The following is a 22,363-nucleotide window of genomic DNA, read 5'->3' as shown; positions in this document are numbered from 1 at the left end:
GAGCTATAAACCAAAACCCTTAAGTATTGCAGATTGAGATAAACAAACAACAACAAAGCCTGGGGGAAAGGGGCATGAGGAGAAGGAAAGAAACCAAAAAACTCTGCTGAGACTGTCTTCCAAATGCATATAACAGCTTGGCGTAACATGGTTGTTGGGGGCGGGGGGAGGAGCACGGGGAAGAAAATGACATTTCAAACTCAAAGACTAAATATTTTTACTGTTTCAACATAGTATTCCTGCAGAAATTTCACAATATGTACATGATTCTCAAATAAGCTTTTCACCTCTGAGTATATTAACAATGTGTACATGTGAAAATAAATGCAAACCCTATTTCAAAACAAACACTTCAAGAGAATAAGCGACATTCCGAGGGAAGAGGTCTCGGGAACCATGTACAGTATCTTGAAGAGTAAAAGTCCTCTTCCTTGCTTGTTACTCAAAGTCTTCATTATACACAGACTGCTCCGGAAGTAATTTTCTAATACAGCCAAATATCTTGCTGGGTCAACCTGTTTCATTTTCTCCAATACTATGAAATGAAAGCCACAGAAAATAATTAGCTTCATGGTTTACAAAGAAATATAAACAACAGACAACAGCAGACTTGGTTTAAGGTCCTTTGCTCTAGGAAAATATCACTTATTGCCTCCCTCAAAATCTACCTCCTTAAGATGAACAAAAAATGTACCCCTATTGCTTAAGACTGGTATCCTCAGTACCCATCATTTCATCAATCTCCCTGCACGCAGTGTCACTTACTTCAGGAATCACTGGTTTAAAGTTTCTTCCACATCATTAGAAAGAGATAAACACAATCTTTTAATTTTTAAACTAATCACAGCATTTAAACACCAAAATTAGTTACTCAATAATTTGAACATTTCAGTTAATTACAATGTATAGGAATGCTAAAGACTTAAAAAGCCAGTTTATGGGAGAAAATATTGGGAGACAATGTTCACGTTTGTTCCTGGTGCAACTCTTTTACAGACGATGAAAACCCAAGGCTCAGTCTCATTACAGAAATGATCCAGAATCAAATCAAAGGAAGTAGCTCTATGAGTATGAGAAGACTCCGAGAGATGTTTTAAGAGCAACATATTAACAGGACTCAATATTAAAATATTATATAGAAAGAAATCAATATTTTTAGCAGGTAGTTTGTGCTCTACATCTCTTAGATGCCTCATTTAAGGCTTATAAAGAAGTATTTATGATAATACCATTTCCATTATTGTTCTCTCTCAAAATCAGCAAATCGAGAAAATGTTAGTTTTGAGGACTATTTAATGCAAAAATAATCTGCAACATTGGCTGTCTTACTGTGTACAGATACTTTCAATCACCTCTTTCTGGAGAGACAACTCAATCACTTTGTGCAAATATACATTGTCATCCAACCTTATACACCCTTCTTGTTTAATAAAATCTATGTATGCTACTGTTACCATGCAAGAATTTGCTGTTCCTGTGTAAAAATCTTGGTTTCTATGAAATTTTTACCTCATTACTGTTGAAATAAAAAGTGAAAAGAAAAAAAAAATCACTGAAAAATATTTTATGTGTAAAAGATGCTGATTTTAATTTGGCATAAATTTTAGGAAGTATGCTAATAAAAAAGAATGCAACTTACAATTTAAGAAGCTATTTAAATATTTTCTCAAAGGAAATTTCTAGTATTAAGGCCAATTTTGTGTTTGCTGGGAGAGCATGGAAGACAGTTGATGCTGTCTATGTGCAAGGCCTAATTAGAAACATCGGCATATACTATTCTACTGATCCATGCTCTCCTACTAATCAGGCTCCCAGCATTTACCACACATCTAGGCAAAAAAAAATTTTTTTTAAAGAAATGAAAGAAAAAAATTCTCATTCATAATTTTCCTTTCCAACAGTGTTAATTAGCTAATAGTCTTTGGACATTTCTAGTTTCATCTACATGTAACACACAAGCAAATATCAAATAAAGTTCACAAATAAAAATACAGTATACTGTATTTACTACTATGGCATTTAATGCATGCAATATTATATCCGATAACATGTACTATTACTACAAAGACTTAAGGATAGAACTAAAATTCTTCTGAGCCACTGAAATGACATTCAAATGACTAAAACACAATGCAGTTAACACCAGCACAAGTAGTTTATCCACTGTCAGTGCAAGTCACGCACTGTGAATATGCACAAAAACCTAATGCAAAATGTGCTTTCATATATTCTAGACCCAGATTGTTAACTCTTTACCTAGAGAAATTGAGAAATGGGTTTGAATGGTCTTAGTTCCCCAATTCTAAGTACCTAGGGAAAGATTTTCTTCTCAGAATATAAGAGTTGATTAGTGACAGTGGTAACCTTAAGTACATACAGGTAAGCAAGAATATAAATAAGCAAAATTAGCCAAGAAAAGCCCCTGTATAGGCTGTGCATCTTGCAAGAAATCCAAAATAGAAAGCTTTCCCCCCTTGTACTCCTGTTAAAGACAATACAAAATCCACCTGTTTCTTTGGGCAACAGATGGGAAAGATACCGTGGACTTTGAGGTCATATTATATACCTCCTAGCCCCCCCAAAAAAACCACAAGATGCAGGTATCACATTCAGTATGTGTGAGAAGGTGCTGTGCTGTGGGAGGCACCTGGAATCTGAAAGACTTCGGAGGAAAGGAACCCCTCTCACATTAGGTGGCATTAAGGACAGAGACGCTACAGAAGAAATGCCAAGCATCCTAACCCTGCCATCTTCTCCCTTTCATTACTGTTTTCTTAAAGCACTTAAGTACAGAGTCAATTCTCACTGGATACATGTGCCTAAGAGGTAAATGCACTAGATGCCTGGATACTGGTGTTTTTCTCCTTGAACACCAAAGGGCTCAGTAAGGATTTTTACCAATGAATGGCAGAGATGCCTTTTTAGCACTTAGAGCTGGGGCTTTCATAAACTTTCTGAACCCTGTATATGCTTACTTTCTTCATATTTTGTTGTAAAAATAATATCCTAATAATAGTTAATCTATAAAAATTCAGTTGATCGGGGGCTGGAGTGATAGCATAGCGGGTAGGGCATTTGCCTTGCACGTGGCCGACCCAAGTTCAATTCCTGGCATCTCATATGGAATAACTCGAGTGCAGAGCCAGGAGTAACCCTGAGCATCACTGGGTGTGACCCAAAAAGAAAAAATAATCAGTTGATCAGATTTAATACAAAAAAGTAACACCCCATTCTCAGACTTCTACCATCAGTGAAAGAGGGAGACAGACAAGGAAAGGCAGAGAGAGTTTGCCCCGGAAAGGCTAGTTTTAGAATGGTTACGTGACCCCAGCTAAATGACCTCTACCTTTCTATTCACATAGGACTAGAAAGCCTTTTAAAGAACATTTCAGCGAGAAGAAGAGCTCTAGTGACTAAAATTTAAAGACAGTGACCCAAATAAAAGTGTTTTTCAGAGGCAAATTTGTACCACTAATAGGTAGGTGTTGCTAGGCAACGAAGATTGCAGCATTTAATCTCTACCCTTCCTACATAATGACATGATGGAAGAAAATAAGCCTATCCAGCATTTCAACATGATAGCTGTATCTGCCAATTTTTTATTCTTCTTTTAGAATATAACATCTTTTAGGCTAAAACAACTCTTACCTCTTGTTGGCACATAGCAGTCTATTTCCATTATTTTTTTAAAACTGCGTTTTACAATCCATTAGTAACCAATAGGAATGTGCAAAGATTAGTATATGACAATTAACAAGTGCACCGTTTAAATAAATGCTATGGTGACCTAACAGATGTTGGCCAATAGAATTTGAGTGCTCATGTAACTTATTAGTGCTAATTCTTACAATACATTTGAAATGCTTACAATGTCTTTGGGTTTTAAAGAGAAAGAAAAATGTGGAATGTAGTAGACTAAACTCTAATGCTTCTCTAATTTTGTAATTCAAGGAGAGTTACGTGAAGCTAAAATCAGTTTTTAGTAACTTATCTATGCAACTTCAAACGAGCTCTAACAACTTGCTATAGCCTCTTCCTTTGATAGAGCTTTAACTGTACGATAGCCTAAGAACAAGTGGCTACTGAAGAAACCCATGTATGGGGAGAGATTAACTCTACGGGCTGGGGCAATGCTTTGTATGTGAGAGGCCCGGGTTCTGATTTCCAATACTGCTGGGAGTGACCCCAAGCACCGAGTTAGACTAGACCCAGGCACTGCTGGGTGTGGCCCCACTTAGGGTAGGAAACTTTAAAGCAACACAAACATTTTCAGGTTAATTTCTATAGGAAAGAACATGAGATTCTGGCCAAGAGGGCACAATGTGATCATCTAGAAAACAACTTTGCACAGGGCTCAGTTTTCTCATCTTGGGGATAGAGGTGATAAAGAAACAACTCCATATCTCATCAGGGATAATGCTACAACCCACATAATTGTGCTTAGGTCAGGGTGCGAACAGTGCACCACCATACAGTTAGGGTGACAGTTAAAAGGGGAGAGCACTATATGACGCCTTCAAACAAATAAAGGCAAAGCGGCTGCATTATACATTCTGTCTCATTATAAAGCGAAAGGGAGAAAATGACGGAAATGTCAAGTATGCAATAAGGGAAACTGATGAAGTAAAGAAGTTGAAATTGTTATGGATAGAAATGGGTAAGATGAAATACTGATGACTGTGAAGAGTATCTCAATCACAGAATGACAATAAGGTTGAGAAGTTAAATGCCAAGCCTATTATAATCGGACAGCTTTAAAAAACAAATAGGAAAGGTATGTGTAACTATAGAAAGAAACAGAAAAATAACAGGGCTGTGCATGCTGCTTCACAGACACGCAACACATATTACAGTGCCTAGCAAGAAAATGAAGAGACCTTATTTTAAAAATAATTGTTTGAGAAATAAAGATTTGTATTCAAGTTTTGGTATGTGCTTTAACAGACATAGGTACATCAAGTTAACTAACTTAAAAGCCGTTATACTTTTTTTTTTAATCCACTATAGTTGTAAAATGCTGTGATGTGTCACACTCAAGTTTCAGATCAGCCATTAGCTAAGCAGTGACTCTGACAAGATATTCAGCTATGTGATTTGAGTTGCAGTTTACTCTCTGGAGAAGTGACTGGTAGGATTAATAACCCATGAAGCAGACCTTGAGATGAATTGTGTTAAAAAATATGAACCAGACTAGTGTTTGGGGAGAAGGGGGGAAAAAAAAAACCTGTGTTAATTCAGAAAGAGTCTAAATAAAACTGAGCAGAAAAAAACATTTTTTTGTTGTTCATTAACTTCTGTTTTAAAATATTTTAAGCCTTGTGTTTCTAGGTAACTGTTCAACATAAGCCAGGCTTCAAGAAGTTTATCTTTTATTAGGCAAGTATCCAACAATCTACAGAGAAAGCAAAAATATAAGTTAACTCATAAAAAAGGTACAAAGTATGATGAATATTCAAAGGCAGATGAATCAGAGTGGCATTCAGAATAAATCACTGAGTTGATTTGGGCAAGCAGAAATTTATAGAAGATTCATTATTATGATGGATGTTCTGAGCTGGAGAAATCTGGCAGTAACAAAGTAGCCAAAGAGATGGAAATAAATAAAATAATAAAATATGCAGAAAGTATTACAGGAACTATTTGGAAAGTACCTTGAAACCAATATTCTAGAACACTCTGAACGGTCAGAGACTGAACTTCAGTATTATGTCATAGGAAACACTCCACAAACACATTTTAACTAAAAACAAACAAAAGCAACATAACTGGCAAGGTAAAACATTGCAGCAAGTGGAACATTATTTCGTGATAATTAACAAAATGAAAACTGAAGCAGATAAAACAGTTCTGAAGAGTGTCTTATGCAAGATTTTAGGAAAGACAACTCTTAAAACTTCAGTTGTCAGGAAAATGATTAAGAAATACAATTGGAGGGGCTGGAGCGATAGTACAGGGGCAGGGCATTTGCCTTGCATGCATGCAGAGCCACGAGTAATCCCTGAGCATCATCGCTGTGTGTGACCCCAAAAGAAAAAAAAATTGGAGAAGCAGTTAAAGAAATTGATAGTTTGGTGACAAAGTGGATACCATGTAAAAGAGAAGTCAAAGACTTTAATTATGTACCAAATTTGTAAAGTTAAGAAGGAGTCTGATGGTCGGTGAGAAAAAAGTGGTCTTTTTGGTTTGCTATTTTCACAATCATCGCCATTATTCTCTGCATAGTTAACACTGGTCTTAACCTGCAATTTATCATCACGACTCAGTGTGCGTAAGTCTCGCTCAAAGATCTGCATGAAGGACTGACTGCAAGAATCAGCCGGGCCTTTTCAGGGTGGTACAGACTGCCTGTCGCAGCTTCTAAACTCCTCTCCTTGCATTTCACCCTTTACCAACGTAAAAAAGTATTCAAGCCCAAACTCTGCCCAAACTCTGAGAGATCTCAGATCATTCTCAGAAATCACTTCAGTAGCCTGCCTCACGTGCTGGGGCAGAAGGCAGCCTCGATGGAGATGGGAGCACTAAGTCAATGATGGAGAGATCGCTCAGGACGGGAGATGTGTGCTGAAAGTAAGCTACGGACCAAACATGATGGCCTCTCAGTGTCTATACTGCAAATGACGATGCCCCAAAGTAGAGAGTGGCTAAGAAGGAAGATGCCTGCCACAGAACCAGGGGGCGGGATGCAGTGGGGGTGATGGGTGGATACTGGGGACACTGGTGGTGGAAACTGTGCACTAGTAGAGGGATAGGAGTTCGATCATTGTATGACTGAAACTCAATCATGAACGTTTTGTAACTGTATCTCATGGTGATTCAATTAAATAAATAAATAATGAATCACTTCAGTAACCAACATTGACTACAAAGGACAGATAAATAAATGCTAACATCCCAAATGCTAGTCATTGCTGAGAATATTTAAGAGGCTGCTTTTGGGTGAATAATGCATGGAAGAACTTCACATACTGGCTGGAGAGAAATCAGAAAGTCTGACTAATAAAGAAAAACAGTATTAGCTGTTCTGAGCAAAGGGTGGCTCTCCGAGGAGAGTACAAGGAGGGCCGGGAAGAGCACTGGCCTCAGAGAACTTACCTGGGCAAACTTGTGGATCTGCTCAACCACGGCAGCAAAGAGAGCGTGGACACTTTCATCAATCAGACTCTGCATGTAATGCACTGCCTCTTCGTCGGACAGGTCTAGACGGAATTTATCCTGAACCTACAAAGGTCACAGTCTGTTAATCTCCTGAGTGAAGAAAACCAGGGACATATTTGAAAGAACTAGAAATCAAACTGGGATAGCTATTACCATAATACAGTCTGAGTTATTTCTATGGGAAATAAGTGATTCATGATTTATAGGTGAATAGCATTCTTTTGCATGTGGATGATTACTATTTTTGCTCTATACTCTTTATATTACTCTATCCCTGTACATTAAGGGGGGGGGGAATCTTTTTAGTCTGCAAACTTGAAACTAAACAAAAACTTCTTGCAACTGAAAGGTGCACTTTGCTTTTGTACTTCAAATCTAGAACTTCAATATGAGATTGAAATTGTGACATTAACAATCTCCTTCACTTTATTATTCCTGTTATTCATTGTGATGCGGCTGCTGCAAGTTGAGTTTTTATTAACATTCTTCCCACCTTCACTGCCTGTACAAGAACGGGGATATCAATCACTGGCAAAATAAACGAAACTCGATCTTGTAAAATGTCTTCTTTCCTACAGCAATTCTCTGTACTTACAGAAAGAACTACTTCAATTTGTCTATAATTTTCAGAGATAGAAATTTTTTTCCTTTAAGTTCATACTTAAAGTTACAGTTGCCTCTTGGTTAGCTATAAGCACTGGAAGAATAAGTAGAACTGTATATGAAGATAGTTGCTTAAAAAATAAGATTCCATGTTATTGAACGACTGTGCAAAGTACCGTGCAAAGTACTATCCATGCGGTACTTCACTTGACTTCACTTGACATGAAGATAGCTTGGAGGCAGAGACTGTTACCATCAATAAGATGCAAACACTGAGGCACAAAGGATTTATGAAGCCAACTCAGGGACCCTTAACTAATGACAGGGGCCTTGTGAATTTGAGAATTTTGTGCTATGGCATGTAACCATTACCCTCCACTTTTTCTTTTATAAATGCTTCTAAGAGTGAGACTAGCGAACAGGTAGTCATCTTCATTTGATATTTCCTTGTAAAACATTCACGATTACCAGACTTAGAAGGAGGACTGGAAGTAGAGCTCAGCGAGCGGGAGTGCAGGCTAAGCAGGCAGGGTCCCTCCAAAACACACAGTCCCCTCGATGCTGCTAGGAGCCCTGAGCATCAAGACAGAAGTAGCACTCGGGCACCACAGGGCATGGCCTGTGTAAGTTCTGACACACAGATGTGTGTGAGCACATACATCACCAGTATGACCCCTGATGAGCAGTACCGTAAGTGTCTGAGTACCACAACCAAGAGTAGCCACTCCTGGCTGTGGAAGCAAAGGGAATGCAAGAGATTTATGTAGAAATCTACGCATAACGGACACACACAAACACAAACACACACAAGCTAACAAAAGACAAAAACTCAACGAGATACGTTTTGGTGCTTTCAAAAGAAGGTATGTTTTTCTTTCCTGTAGGAGTTAAGGAAAGACATATTCTCTCCTTTAATGTGATGCAAAATGAGATTGCAGAGTTAGAACTTTCAAAATTTTTCGACTGGGAGAGAAATTATTTATAGAATAGAACCAATACAAACATAAGGCATATCAAAAAGAAATTACAAATTAGTAATATTGTTGGACCACTGGCTCAAATACCTCCCTGTTCCTACCCCCGCCACCTCTCTATTATGCATATTAGATTTATTTTATTACTTTTACTAGCCTTAGTTTTTTATGTTTCTTCCCTACCAGTTTGAAAAATAAGACACTTCATTCTGAAAATAGTCTTGAATAAGGGAAGAAAAAAAAATGCTATTTCTTTTGAATTACTGGTTTCTGTTCTCAGTATATAACAGTGCAACTTTGTGGCTTACATGAAAAACAGAAGAATAAAAATACACACCAGGACAATCAAAATAAAAATTTAGCTTAATTTATCAAAAACATGCACGCTAGGGTTGGAGAGACGGCTTAACAGGCTGAGTGCACGCTTTGCACACGGGAGACCCAGGGTCCATCCTTGATGCGACAAGGTGCCCAGAGTAACACTGAAAGTGACCCCAGACACAGAGCAGGAAGCAGTCACCATGCACAGCCAGGTGTGGTCCATACAACAAAAACAAGTGAAACAAAATAGGAAATGAAGTCTTTTTTTTTTAAAAGTACTTGAATTACTAGCAGAAGTCATGTATTTAGGATAAAAAAAAAACAATTAAATAACATTCTCTTTATAATAGAGGGTAGCTGCTTTAAATAAATGATTGACTTGATATTCTATATGCTGACATTCATTGGGCTGTTGTTACTGTCACCTAGGTCCATAAGATTCTACTTAATCTTTTCTAGTTATATTTTCTCTTCCTGAGATTATATAATTTATATGAATTTACCCTTAAACTCACTAATACCTTCTGATTTCATATCCAATTTGCATTAAAGATACAAATTAACATTTCAACGATTAGAATTCCATTGTTCACTTTTCTTTCTAGTTTTCGTCCTCTGAGAGCCCTCCTGTCCGAACAGTATATATTCTCTTTCCAGGCCCTAAGGTGTCTTTTAACCTATTAAAGAGCAGACACACATCTACTAAGCAAGGTCCTTCCTGGCTACTAGATCTAACATCTCTAAAACTACCACAAACCAAACATTTTACTTCTCTCTCTCCTCATTATAACATTAATAATTATTACTATGCTATTTTACTTCCTTTATCTTGATTCTTATTGATTTTCTCAGGTTCCATGGGAGCAGAAATTTACTTTCTCTCATCACTGTAACTCAAACAGACAAACGATGCTTGATACACAGTAAAGGGCTGAATAGATACTGCTGAGTGAATGGAATATGAAAAATATTCTGGGCTGGGGATGAAGCTCAACAGTACTGTCTATGCCTGGCATTTGTGACAGCACCACACACATAACACACACACACACACACACATATACATACACACACATATACATACACACACAAAAATTAAAAATATCCAGAAGATAAATTCAAACTGCAGAATGATTAGCCTCAGACTATAGAAATGCGGCTAAGTTTTATGGATAGGCTACAATGACTGTAGCATTATAACTTATGAATAAAGATTTTAAAGCAACCAGGGGCAAAATATTAATATTAAAGACGGCCAGGGGCTGGGAGATGGTAAAGCAGTTAGGCTGCATGCCAAGCATGTGCCAACCTGAGTTCAATCTCTGCCCGTTGCTGGGTGCCGCCAGGAGGCCAGGAGCACTGCAGGGCGGCCTGGGGACCCCAGCCCACAGGGCCCAGGCAGCACTGCGTCCTTAGGCCTCTGCACGAGAGCACTGTGGCTCAGTCGGCAAAACATCAGATGGGTCCCGCTGGGCCTCCTGAGCACAACTCGGGAGGGCTGCCTGTCCCCCCAAATACGGCTAGTAGTTAGGGAGTGCCCATCAGAGGAACACTGACATTCCTGACGGTTTTAAATACTCCACATAAACTGTCCTGAGAAATGTTATTATTAGAACTAAGCCTAGCCACTGTTTAAGTGACATCTGCATCAAAATGTTGCTTGGAACCATCTATGTTGTCTTTATTCAACTCTTCGGCTCACAGGTCTAAGCTGTAAAATGACCACAACAAAGGTCTTCTGTCACAACCCAGGGTCACTCTCAGTGATGCTCCACCCAGGGACACGAGCCTGCTGGTCGCATGCGTGGCCAAGGAAAGCAGGGCTGCGTAGGGGCCACCGGTACACCAGGAAGGGCTGGGACCACGCTCAGCGCCTCCTGCCTGCCAGGCATGAGCTCTACCCCGGGGACCACATGCCTGGCCTCGAAAGAAGTTTCAACGGTTATGCTCCTTACAGCACCAACTAAGAGGCAGAGTACTGACCTGCTCTTACAGGCACAGAACTGATGTGACGATTCCTAATTTTTTGAAAACAGGGCTCTCAAAAATCACTGTCATCCCATTGCTCATCAATTTGTTCGAGCGGGCACCAGTAACGTCTCTCATTAAGGGACTTATTGTTACTGTTTTTGGCATATCCAATACGCAGGGGTAGCTTGCCAGGCTCTGCTATGTGGGCGCGATACTCTCGGTAGCTTGCTGGGCTCTCCGAGAGGGGCGGAGGAATCGAACTCGGGTCGGCCGCGTGAAAGGCGAACACCCTACCGCTGTGCTATTGCTCCAGCCCAATTGGATTAAATAGTAAGACAAAGCAATCATTTCACCAAAATTAAAACAAAACTACTTTTAGAAAGTATGAATCAATGCGTAAGGCAAATTTTAGTATAGTCTATTATAACTTTGGAACTTAATTATGGGGTTACTGTCAAGCTTACACTGTAGAAAGTTACTCACATTCTTGAGAAATATGTTGAAAGCAAAGAAACCTCTTTGAAAAATTTTTTGAAGAAAAATACCATCGAAAACCTTTAATTTTAAGAGTCACTTAATTGAAGCTACAATATACAGCAACGAAGTATAAGCCTGAAAGTAAAGTGACTGGGGCCAGGACAGCACCGCTGGTAAGACAAATGCATTGCAAGCAAGCCATGGACCAGGAACAGATCCCTGACATTGCATATGGTCCACTGTATCTCACTAGAGTGATTCCGCACACAGACCCAGAGTGAGCCAGGAGCACAGCTGGGTATGGACTGCTAACCTAACTTAATAAAGAACAGGGGGCTGGAGCAGCAGCACAGTGGGTAGGGCATTTGCCTTACATGCGGCTGACCCGGGTTCAATTCCCAACATCCCATATGGTCCACTGAGGACTGCCAGGGGTTATTCCTGAGTGCAGAGTCAGGAGTGTGCATCGCCGGGTGTGTCCCCCCCCCATAAAAAAAAAGAGAATTAAATGTACATGTCTGCATAAAATGAATTCTTTCATGTTTTAACAGAGCAATATAAAGACAGTAAGCAACAAAGGAAATTGCCCTTGAAACAATAAAATTATCATTTTCTATAGAAGAGATGGAACAAAGAATCTAATAAGAGTAAAAACAGCTTAACTTGGTTGAGAGAGAAAACTAAGACACTTCATTTGGCAAATCCTATTAGAACTTTTATAAATGACTTCTGAAGTCAGAGAAAGTTAGTGATGAATGAACATATGACAGAGATAAATGGCTTTAAAATAAAGAGCAAATCAAATGCCGAAGACAGCAATGCAAAACAGGGAGAAAAAGGCAACATTTGAAATCTAGTTCAGCCATCAATTACTAAGAAAAACTTTATCAACCAATTATTTCTTGATGGATGAGCTTTATGCAATGACAAACAAAATGTCAAAAAATAGGTCATTCCAAAGACTATTTTGAGCTAGACTACTTCTTATGGGAGGGGATTGAAATGTGTTTACTGAATTAAAAAAATAAAATCCTAACACCACGCTTTTCTTAGAAAGTTACATAGTAAGATATTTATATTGGAAGTCCTTGCATTGCTTGACAAAAATTCATACACTTAGGAATAAAAAGATTATTATTATTCATGCTTGCAATGGACTGAATGTATATATATGCATATATGTGTGTGTATATATATATATATATATATATATATATATATATATATATATTGCTTTTTTGATCACACCCAGTGATGCTCAAGAGTTTACTCCTGGCTCGGCACTCAGGAATTACTCCTGGTGGTGCTTGGGGGACCATATGGGATACCGGGGGATTGAACCCAGGTCAGGCGCGTGCAAGGCAAAAAGGCCCTACCCGCTGTACTATGGCTCGGGCCCAATGCGCTGAATATCTATAACCCCTAGCCCTAAACCACAAAAACGTGGCTGGGATTTTCATGCCAAAGTGACAGTGTTAGGAGGTGGAGTTTTAGAAGGTGCCAAAGGCATGAAAAAAGAGTTTTGAGAAGGAGATTCTTAGGGCTGGAGTGTTAGTGCAGTGGGCAGGGCGCTTGCCTTGCATGTTAAGAACACCTCTTCCATCTCTGGCATCACACCTGGCCCTGGTTCCTCCAGGCCCCTGAGTACAGAGCCAGGAGTAAACGCTGAGGTCATACCACAAGGTATGAGCCCCCCGAAGAAACAACAACAACAAACCAGATTATTTCAAAAGTATTTATGCAGGGGCCAGAGGGAATGGAGCCAGTTCTGCCCCAAGCCCTGACACCACGTGGTTTTCCCAGTACTACACGCATGGCCCAAGTCATCCCTGAAGCCACAGGCCCAGCCAGGACAGCCCATGTACTGCACAGCAGGTCCGACTGGCCCTACGAGCACCACCTGGAAGCCCCCCAAAATAAAAGTGCTTCTCTGAAAGAGACCACAAAGTTCCTTAGCACCTACCACCACGCCAGGCTGCAACAGAAGTCTTCCAGCCAAAAAGGCTTGTCACCTGACCATGCTCACCCCTGACCGTGATCTCAAGTTTCCAGCCTCAAAAGCTCTCAGAAATAGATTTCGGTGACTAACAAGCCACCTGGTCTCTGAAGTTCCGTTACGGCTATCCAGAGGAACCTAGACAGTGCTCGCCACAGAAGCAACTAACAATGTTCGGGGCCCGGTACGAGTTTCAGTCTTCAGAGCACCCCTGTCTCGAGGCTACCCCTTAGTTGTCTTGTACCTCTGCAAATTAAAAGGCTGCTATTTTTCTTTGAAATCCAGTGTTGACTAGTGCACTAGGACACTGACACTGAAGAGAATCCTTTGTTGCTTCGAAGGAAGAGACATGTTTCCATACTCTCCCCCCTTTCTGTGCCACTGAATCAAAGAACCAGAAGTTTACACAAATTCTTCAAACCCTTCCCTCAAGGAAAGATAGCACTCAAAAACTGTTTATCTACAGGACAACTTCCCTTTGCTCTTTTGCAGAGGAAAAGCAGGTCTTTACCATGCTAACAGTAAGAAATGCCCTCAGCTGAAGGGTTTAGGTATTTGCCACATTCTTGTCACTCAGGGGACTGGAGTGATAGCACAGTGAGTAGGGCGTTTGCCTTGCATGCAGCAGACCTGGGTTCGATTTCTCCATCCCTCTCGGAAAGCCTGGCAAGCTACCGAGAGTATCCCGCCCGCACAGCAGAGCCCGGCAAGCTACCCGTGGCGTATTCGATATGCCAAAAACAGTAACAAGAAGTCTCACGATGGAGACGTTACTGGTGCCCGCTTGAGCAAATCGATGAACAACAGGACAACAGTGCTTCAGTGTCACTCAGGAGTGGGATACTTCTCCATCCCAGGAGCACCCAAATACAAAGCCAGGAGTAGCCCCCACCCCCAGCACCACAGGATATGATACAGCCCTGCCCCCCACCAACAAATCATCATAAACATGGGCATGGATGGGAAGGGCAAGAAGAGACTGTTTTCTCCACTAGATATCACAATATTCTGCATCTAACCTTAGCATACTGAGCATGGGTCTTCCAGAAATCAAGCATCCTATAAAAGAGATTAAAAAACTCAACTTTCCAGGACAAAAAGCAAGAGATGAATGGGCATCCTCTCTAGATAGAGCATATATATCACCTCATATGATTGTGGGTATGAACTGAGAAGGCACGGAAACAGCGGCTGCAAACTTGAGAGATTACAGTATTCTGGAAAGTGAAAAGATTCTACTAAAAAGGTCTCTATTGTTAATTTATGTTACTGAAAAGTCTAAAGGACAGGACAATAGGAAAAATGGATTATTGAGATTTAGGGGAGAAGAACAATAAAAAATGTACTTAGTGTTTCGTTTTCCATTATGATGATTGAAATTTTAATGTCCCTCACAGTCTTTTATAGATGGAAAGTACTCTGACACTTGAGGATGTGTAATAATTACCTTTTTCACGGTTTTATCTGGTTCAAGAGCAATATCTGGAATGTTTGCATCCACCATCAAGGAGAACAAGTTCAAAATTAGATTAGAATATCTAAAAATGGCAGAAATAAAAAAATACAATGCTGTTAAACTTTTGCAATTCTTATATCAAGAAGTATATCTTATATACCTACAAGTAGTTGTACTTGAATCTTGATAAATACAATGTGAGGCCATTCACCAGTTGTTGTAAGGAAAAGCGAATCTTGAATGAAACACTATAAAACAGTACTTTGAATAAACATCTAAAAAATGACATGCTTCATTAAGTATATATATTTTTAGAAAGGGTAAAGGAGATACCATAGTATACCTAATTAGCATTTTATAAACTCTAAAGTCTCTGTTCAATGATGACAAGAATCTCCTAACTTAATGGGGCTTGGGGCCAGAGAGATTAATGTGTAAATGTGTTTGCCTTGCACCAGTCCACACCATTTTCCATCCCTGGCACTGAATATGGCTCCCTGAGCACTATCAGCAGTGATCCCTGAGCACAGAGCTGGGAATAAGCCGGAGCACTGCTGATGTGAGCCCTGGACCCCCACAAAACAAGAAAACCCCCTTACTATTTAAAGACTATCTCAGCATGTCATGAGTAACAGAATTAAAACAAAATATGATCCTCCCACTTATCAAATTTGAGACTCTTCCAGGGATTATTAATAACCATTCTGAGAACAACACTGAATGTTCTGGATATAAGCAGCACCACATGGAGATGAAAACAGCTAGCACTCTACTGCATTAAGGAGGGGTTAAATATCTCAACATAGGTTTGGGACTGTGCTGGTCCCTGGAGGCATCAAACATTTATCTGCACCAGTTCTCAAGCCTGTCTTCATGGAAAGGAGAAGGGCTGTTAGCAGATGCAGGCTCTCGAGTTCTAGTCCTGAAGCAGTCAAACTTGAAAGTGAGGGACTGAGATGAAATGGCAAATTCAGAAAAGATTTTACTCAGGAGAGGGGAAAAAGAGAGGGGAGAGGAGGGAGGCAGGAAAGCTCCAAGACTATGGGGAAGAGTTTCCTTAAGCAGAACTCCAGAAAAACGCGGAAACTTTTATACCTTTTTAACAAAGGGGGTAGACTAGGACTTATCATTGAGTTTCAAGCAGGTGGGCCCGGTAGAATAGGTTAGGACCAAGGTGATTATCTTCTGGGGTGTGGCCATCTAGGTTACTCAAGGTATTAAGCAAATCCTGGGGACACCCTGTGACATCCCATACCAGCAATCCTATTCCTTAGGGCCACATTCCTCATCTCCCCCTGCCTAATCCCGTCCCTCTCACTATTCATACTTACAATGAACGCTTCCAGGTTCTAAAAAAATGGCAACATAAGAGCCTCATACTGTCTTCCCTAGGGGAAGGGAGTCAGGATTTTGATGATAAATTATTCAGGCCATACACACACACACACACACACACACACACACACACACACACACACACACACACACACACATATATATATACATAGATATATATGTATATTGGATATGCCAAAAACAGTAACAATAAGTCTCTCAATGAGATACATTACTGGTGCCCGCTCGAACAAATCGGGCGGGATACTCTCGGTAGCTTGCCAGGCTCTCCGAGAGGGATAGAGGAATCGAACACGGGTCGGCTGCATGCAAGGCAAACGCACTACCCGCTGTGCTATCACTCCAGCCCATCAGAATACAGAATTACAAAAAAAAAAAATTGCAGGTTTTTCCCTATTTATTAAATATATTCAATATACACGAAAAATACTTAATACTTGAGCTAAAATAATGGAACATGTAGACAAAACTACTATTATTATGAAGAAGCTCAAATAATGTAGCTTAGCATTTTCTAATTTTTTTTACTGCCCGTACAAATCAGAAGAAATGGTAATTAAAATTTATACCCTGGTGTAACTTTTAATCAAATTAGGCCTTCAAAAATAAATTAGGACTAAATTGCTTTTTAAACAAGTATGGCAATAGCTAAACAATTAGAACCTAGCTTAAGTTACTGATTTCCTGGTGGGAAATGAGAAAAAACCCATTTTGGCTGATAGTCCATTTCTACTCAAATAATAATTTCATTCATTCAACCAACAAATTTTACTCAGTACACCCGCTATACACTGCTAGGGATGGGGGTGGTGGGGAGGGATGGTGGGGAACTGCACAAAACAAGGTGTCTCCATTCATGAAATATATATTCTGGAAAAGGGTGAGACTCACATAATAAAGAGATATGGTAATGTCATTCGTGGCTAACAAAAAAATTAAAGCAAAAATACTGAAGTGGGTCAAAGATTGACAGGGCATAGAGAGAAGCCATCAAAAGGAGTTATGAGTTTACTGTAAACCTGCTGGAAGTAGCTGTCACTGTCATTGTCATCCCATTGCTCATCGATTTGTTCGAGCGGGTACCAGTAATGGCTCTCATTCTGAGACTTATTGTTATTATTTTTTGCATATCCAATACACCACAGGTAGCTTGCCAGGCTCTGCCATGCGGGCACCATATTCTCGGTAGCTTGCCAGGCTCTCCGAGAGGGGCTGAGGAATCGAACACGGGTCGGCTGCGTGAAAGGCGAACGCCTTACCACTGTGCTATCACTCCAGCCCAGGAAGTAGCTAAGTTAAAAAAAAAAAAAAAGAATGATAAACTCATGCGTATGATCAGCAGCTTCCATGGGGATATCTTGAGAGACTAAGGATGGAAGTAGGGAATTATTTCACAGATGTTCAGGTGGGAAAACAAAAAAACAACAGAGGCCATGAGGTTCTATTTTAAAGATGGAGTGGTTGATATTAGTTGTTTTGATGGAGCTTAGGAATGAGGACAGAGGTAATGAATGGCAGCCAGGGAACCCTGCTTCTTCGGAGGGAACCAACCCTCCCACCTGCAACAAGAGGCTGTATCTGGGGAGTTTAGTGGGAGTGGCAGTAAACATCACCACAGTTTAGGACCAAAACGCAATTCAGTGGCGGCTAGAAAAAAAGGAAGATAGGAGATGGATTATCTATGACAAAGTGACAATGAGACTAAAGACCTGTATCAGTCAGTAACATCATCCAAAACGGAACTATGAAGAAGGGAGGCAGAGTGGAAAGCTTAGCTCTGCAGCAGAACAAACCCAGACTGGTCAAGGTTATGCTACGCAAGAGGATGCTGACGTCCCTGAGTGGTCGTTCAGAGGACAATGAGAGTTTTCCAAGCATATGAATGGTGGGAGGTAGGCAGAATGAAGGTGGTTATCATGGGTGTATTTTTTGGTGGGTGTGGGGCAGTAGGTATATCTAAGTGTGTGTCTCTTATGCTTCATTTTGCTTACTAGTAAAAAAAAAAATGGTTTGCAAATGCAAAGAGAAGTAAGAAGGCACCAAGTCCGTCTCTAAGCTAAGTTTTCCGTAGGAAATGGAAATCAAGAGGAGGATTATTTTGAGCAGAGCCAGGTGTAAGGTCAGTGGTGCCAGCAGAACACAGTCAGTTGCTACCTATTACGTAATGAAGAAACAAAAGCAAAACCAAAAAAGGACGCTATTTCAAGACACTCAATTATTCATACTCTACTTGGCTAACTATATTCAATTTCTCCTACTCCTGACATTGAGGAATTTCAGAAATCTACAGTGGGGGTGGACTAGAAAAGTTTGGGGGCAGGTCATAAAGGTTTGATTCTAAAGGACATATTTTGGAGAGTCTGAAATCCATTATGCTTAAACACCCAGAGATTCTTAAATGTATCAAAGCCTGAGCCCATCCCAAGACCAATTTAACAGTGACCGAGACCCAGAACTGCCCCACAGCCAAGTTCTTCTGGTAATTCCAATTAGAGAGAAGAGGATTTACATAAAAGTAGATATCTTTACGGAAATGTTTTTATTTTTTAAACAGGAAATATTAATATTTTTCTGGATAATCTGCTTGCTTAAATTTAACAATTCCTTGTAGTATCAAATAGAAAAGTAATGTAAAAAAATGAAAATGAATCTCCTCTAAGAAGTGTAACATATAATTACTTCATGGATACTTTGTCACTACCTTAAAACCTTACAAATTCTCTTTGTCTGTTGAAATTAACTGGTACTTTTCCATTGAGGATACAAGTGACCCAAAATGGAAAGTATGTGCTAAACAGAGGCATTCAATAGCCCATCCAGAAAAACACTTAAAGGTTACCAGAGAACTTAGACTATGATCAAATCACCAAAGAAATTAAGGTCAAGGAAATACTGATAGGGTGAAAAACAAGCACAAAATGAGTCTAGATAAAAATGGATGTTAGCTACATATAGACTTTTAAAAAGGGAGAGGATTGAAAAGTGTTCAAGGAAAACATTCATTCTCTCACCCAGAGTTAGGTGAGTATCAGTACAACTCACCAGACTTAGAAAGACAGCCTAAACTTATTCAGCAAAACCTTTCAACGTAGTGTGGCGAGAGAACTAGTACAAGAGTAGAACTTTTTCTTCTGTTTTCTGCATGTAGTATATCTGGGTTCAATCCCCGGAACCACACATGGTCCCAAAGCCCTGCCAGGAATAATCCCTGAGAGCAGAGTCACCTGAGAGCAGAGTCAGGAGTAGGCCCTGTGTGTAGCCATGTGGTTCCAAACAAAACAAATAAACAAACAACAACCTTACACGTGCACACACACACACATACACACACAAACACGCGCGCGCGCGCGCGCGCGCGCGCGCACACACACACACACAACCTACAAAAACAAGCACATTGCGCTACATCAAGTGAGTGTTTCAGGTCAATTTCCCGGATAATCTATTCACTTTGACTCTAACAAATACCAAGCTATAATACCATAAAATATATTTATTTAATAAGTGTACTATTTCAAGGAGGGAGACTGTTAATGTTTTACTAAAAAAGTAGTGTAATCTGGGGCTGGAGTGATAGCACAGTGGGTAGGGAGTTTGCTGTGCATGCAGCCGACCTGGGTTCGATTCCCAGCATCCTGTATGGTCTCCTGAGCACCGCCAAGGTTGATTCCTGAGTGCAGAGCCAGGAGTGACCCCTGTGCATTGCCGGGTGTGACCCAAAAAGCAAATTAAAAAAAAAAGTAGTGTAATCATTAATTCACTGTTATTTGGAGACAAGGCAAAAAACCTGAGGTGATTGTGAACTTTATTTGATATAGTTAAAAATATTCCCAATTTTAAATCACAAAAATAAGTGACATACAAATGGTTTAAAGACTACTTTGGGCCATTTGTTACATCATCCAAGTCTAGCATGGTGTCTGGAAGCAATTTGAGTTAACAGAATGAGCTATGTCTTCCTCAAACATCTAAGATTTAAAATACTTGAACATTATTGACACCAGGAGTACTCAAAAATTGAACTTATCAACTACTGTTGCAATTGGCACTAATTACTAAAAAGAGATTATCTTGTTACAGGAAAATTGTCACCCAATAAAATGTACTGACATAAAACTGTAATCATTCCTCAGGAACAAAAGAGGCTCTTTTGCTACTGCAGCCCATAGTTATTCAGAGGTTTCTTGCAGAAATTGATCAGCATCTATCAAAAATCACTAAAACAATTAGTCATACTACAGACTAGCAACAAAAGTGGCAAATAGCCTTAACTTCAAACAAATGTGTGCCTAACAGGAAATTTCTCATGCTGTAATGGCAACTTTTACCACCTGAGCCATACACTCAACCATTTACAGCATTCAAACAAAAGTAAACACTGAACAAAATACTAGGGTCTAGAAAATATTAACGGAAGTACCTTTTAAAAAAGTATTTTATGAAATTAAAAAAAAAAGAACAGTTTTCATGAAGATTTAACATAAAATGATCCTTTATGGTTTTGCTCTGTAGTGAAGCTCAGAGTTCACTTTAAAATCTGCTCCGTTTTCTCATTTGCTGCTTCTAAATTTCTACTCAATTGTTACTAATCAATCATCAATGGTAGTTTCTAAAGCACGCTGTTGCTTTCTTCTTGCAGCAAGACAGAGGCAGCACCTTTCCTTCTCCCTAGTTATGATTTCGTTGTATCCCGTCTGTCTCCTGACTGAGACTATTCTTTTTTTTTTTTTTTTTTTTGCACAGGGGTCACTCCTGGTTCTGCACTCAGGAATTACTCCTGGCGGTGCTCAGAGGACCATATGGGATGCTGGGAATTGAACCCGAATCGGCCGCGTGCAAGGCAAATGCCCTACTCGCTGTGCTATCGCTCCAGCCCAGTCTTAGACTACTCTAAGCTAAAAAGCCCAGATAATAAATGAACTCCTACTTCTCTAAGAGGGCACTCAGCTTCCCAGTATTTTTTTTTTTAGCCTTTCTAGAAAGTAAAAGCAAGCCATTCTGCTACCCAAGGGATGAAAATAATGTGGCTGTTTGTAAAACTGCATGTGCCTGGTAGAAACAGGACTAACAAGGAAAGTCTATTGAGAAATCAGAAAAATAAGATATGGGTAAAATAGCCATGCTCTGGGTATCAGAAGGCCACTGTCACCTAGGAACCTGCCATGGCCCGAGGTTGAAAGTCTAGAGGTTCTCTTGCATGCAGCTGACCCAAGTTTATTTGTTTTTTTTTTTTCCTTTTTGATTTCTGGGTCACCCCTGGCAATGCTCAGGGGTTCCTTATGGCTCTGCAGTCAGGAATTACTCCTGGTGGTGCTCCCAGGATCTTACGGGATGCTGTGGATCAAACCTGGGCCGGCCGCATGCAAGGCAATCGCCCTACCCACTGTACTATAACTCTAGCCCAGCTGACCTAGGTGTGATCCTCGGCAAACAAATGCTGAAGGTTCTTATGTATTTAATAAGCATATTTCAAGTATTTATGCTTAACCACTTCAAGAACAACAAGTTACAAAGAGAAGACAGAGCTGATATGCATGGGCAACTCAATGCCCATTAGATTTATTTTCATCATGAAGGTGTATCTTCTCACTGAGATTTTTGCTAGAAAAGAATATTCCTTTATGTACAGTTAGCCTGAAACAACAACAAAAAAATCCTAATCATTTTTCACTAATCATCAAGTCATTCTGAAGTTAACAAATGCAATTTTTAGTTTTAAATTCTTTTTCAGCTTGATGCATGCTGTTCAGCCGTAAGTAATCTAGGATGAAGAAAACATAAAGTGGTACTGAAGAAAAAAGGATAAAGAAAAATCAACATCTCTTTCAGCAGAATGGTTGACGAGGTGCTAAGTAGAGAAAAAATATCTTCTGTAACATTTATTCTTCAATCATTTAACAAACTTCTGAATGCACCTAAATAGCAAGCGGAATTTAGGCTGCTGAAGAACAAAAACGATTCAGTTTAATACTGCTCTAAGGCAAATGCTCCGTTCTTTGATAAACAAGTGGGAAGTCAGCTAGGGACATGAGAAGAACTCAGTGCAGTAATTAT

The 22,363-nt window shown here is 39.8% G+C and overlaps 1 protein-coding gene across 2 annotated transcripts in view; it reads right to left on the bottom strand.

Annotated features, from left to right (window-relative positions):
- Positions 1-200: 200 nt before the first annotated feature.
- The window catches only part of PIK3C3 (phosphatidylinositol 3-kinase catalytic subunit type 3), a 110,214-nt gene continuing 88,051 nt past the window's right edge, over positions 201-22,363 (bottom strand). Inside the window, exons 23-25 of one of the 2 annotated variants that reach the window (XM_055128244.1) lie at positions 14,945-15,035; positions 7,093-7,218; positions 201-535 (exon numbers count right to left, since the gene is read on the bottom strand). In XM_055128244.1, coding sequence (XP_054984219.1) covers positions 521-535; positions 7,093-7,218; positions 14,945-15,035 — 232 coding nt within the window. In that variant the 3' untranslated portion in view covers positions 201-520. The remainder of the gene's footprint in view (positions 536-7,092; positions 7,219-14,944; positions 15,036-22,363) is intronic. The other variant, XR_008628620.1, reaches the window with a different exon arrangement.

The sequence above is a fragment of the Sorex araneus genome, chromosome 2, assembly GCF_027595985.1.
Source record: "Sorex araneus isolate mSorAra2 chromosome 2, mSorAra2.pri, whole genome shotgun sequence".
Classification (NCBI taxonomy): domain Eukaryota; kingdom Metazoa; phylum Chordata; class Mammalia; order Eulipotyphla; family Soricidae; genus Sorex; species Sorex araneus.
Note: the sequence above shows the minus strand (reverse complement) of the source record. Positions and strands in the feature narration are given on the sequence as shown.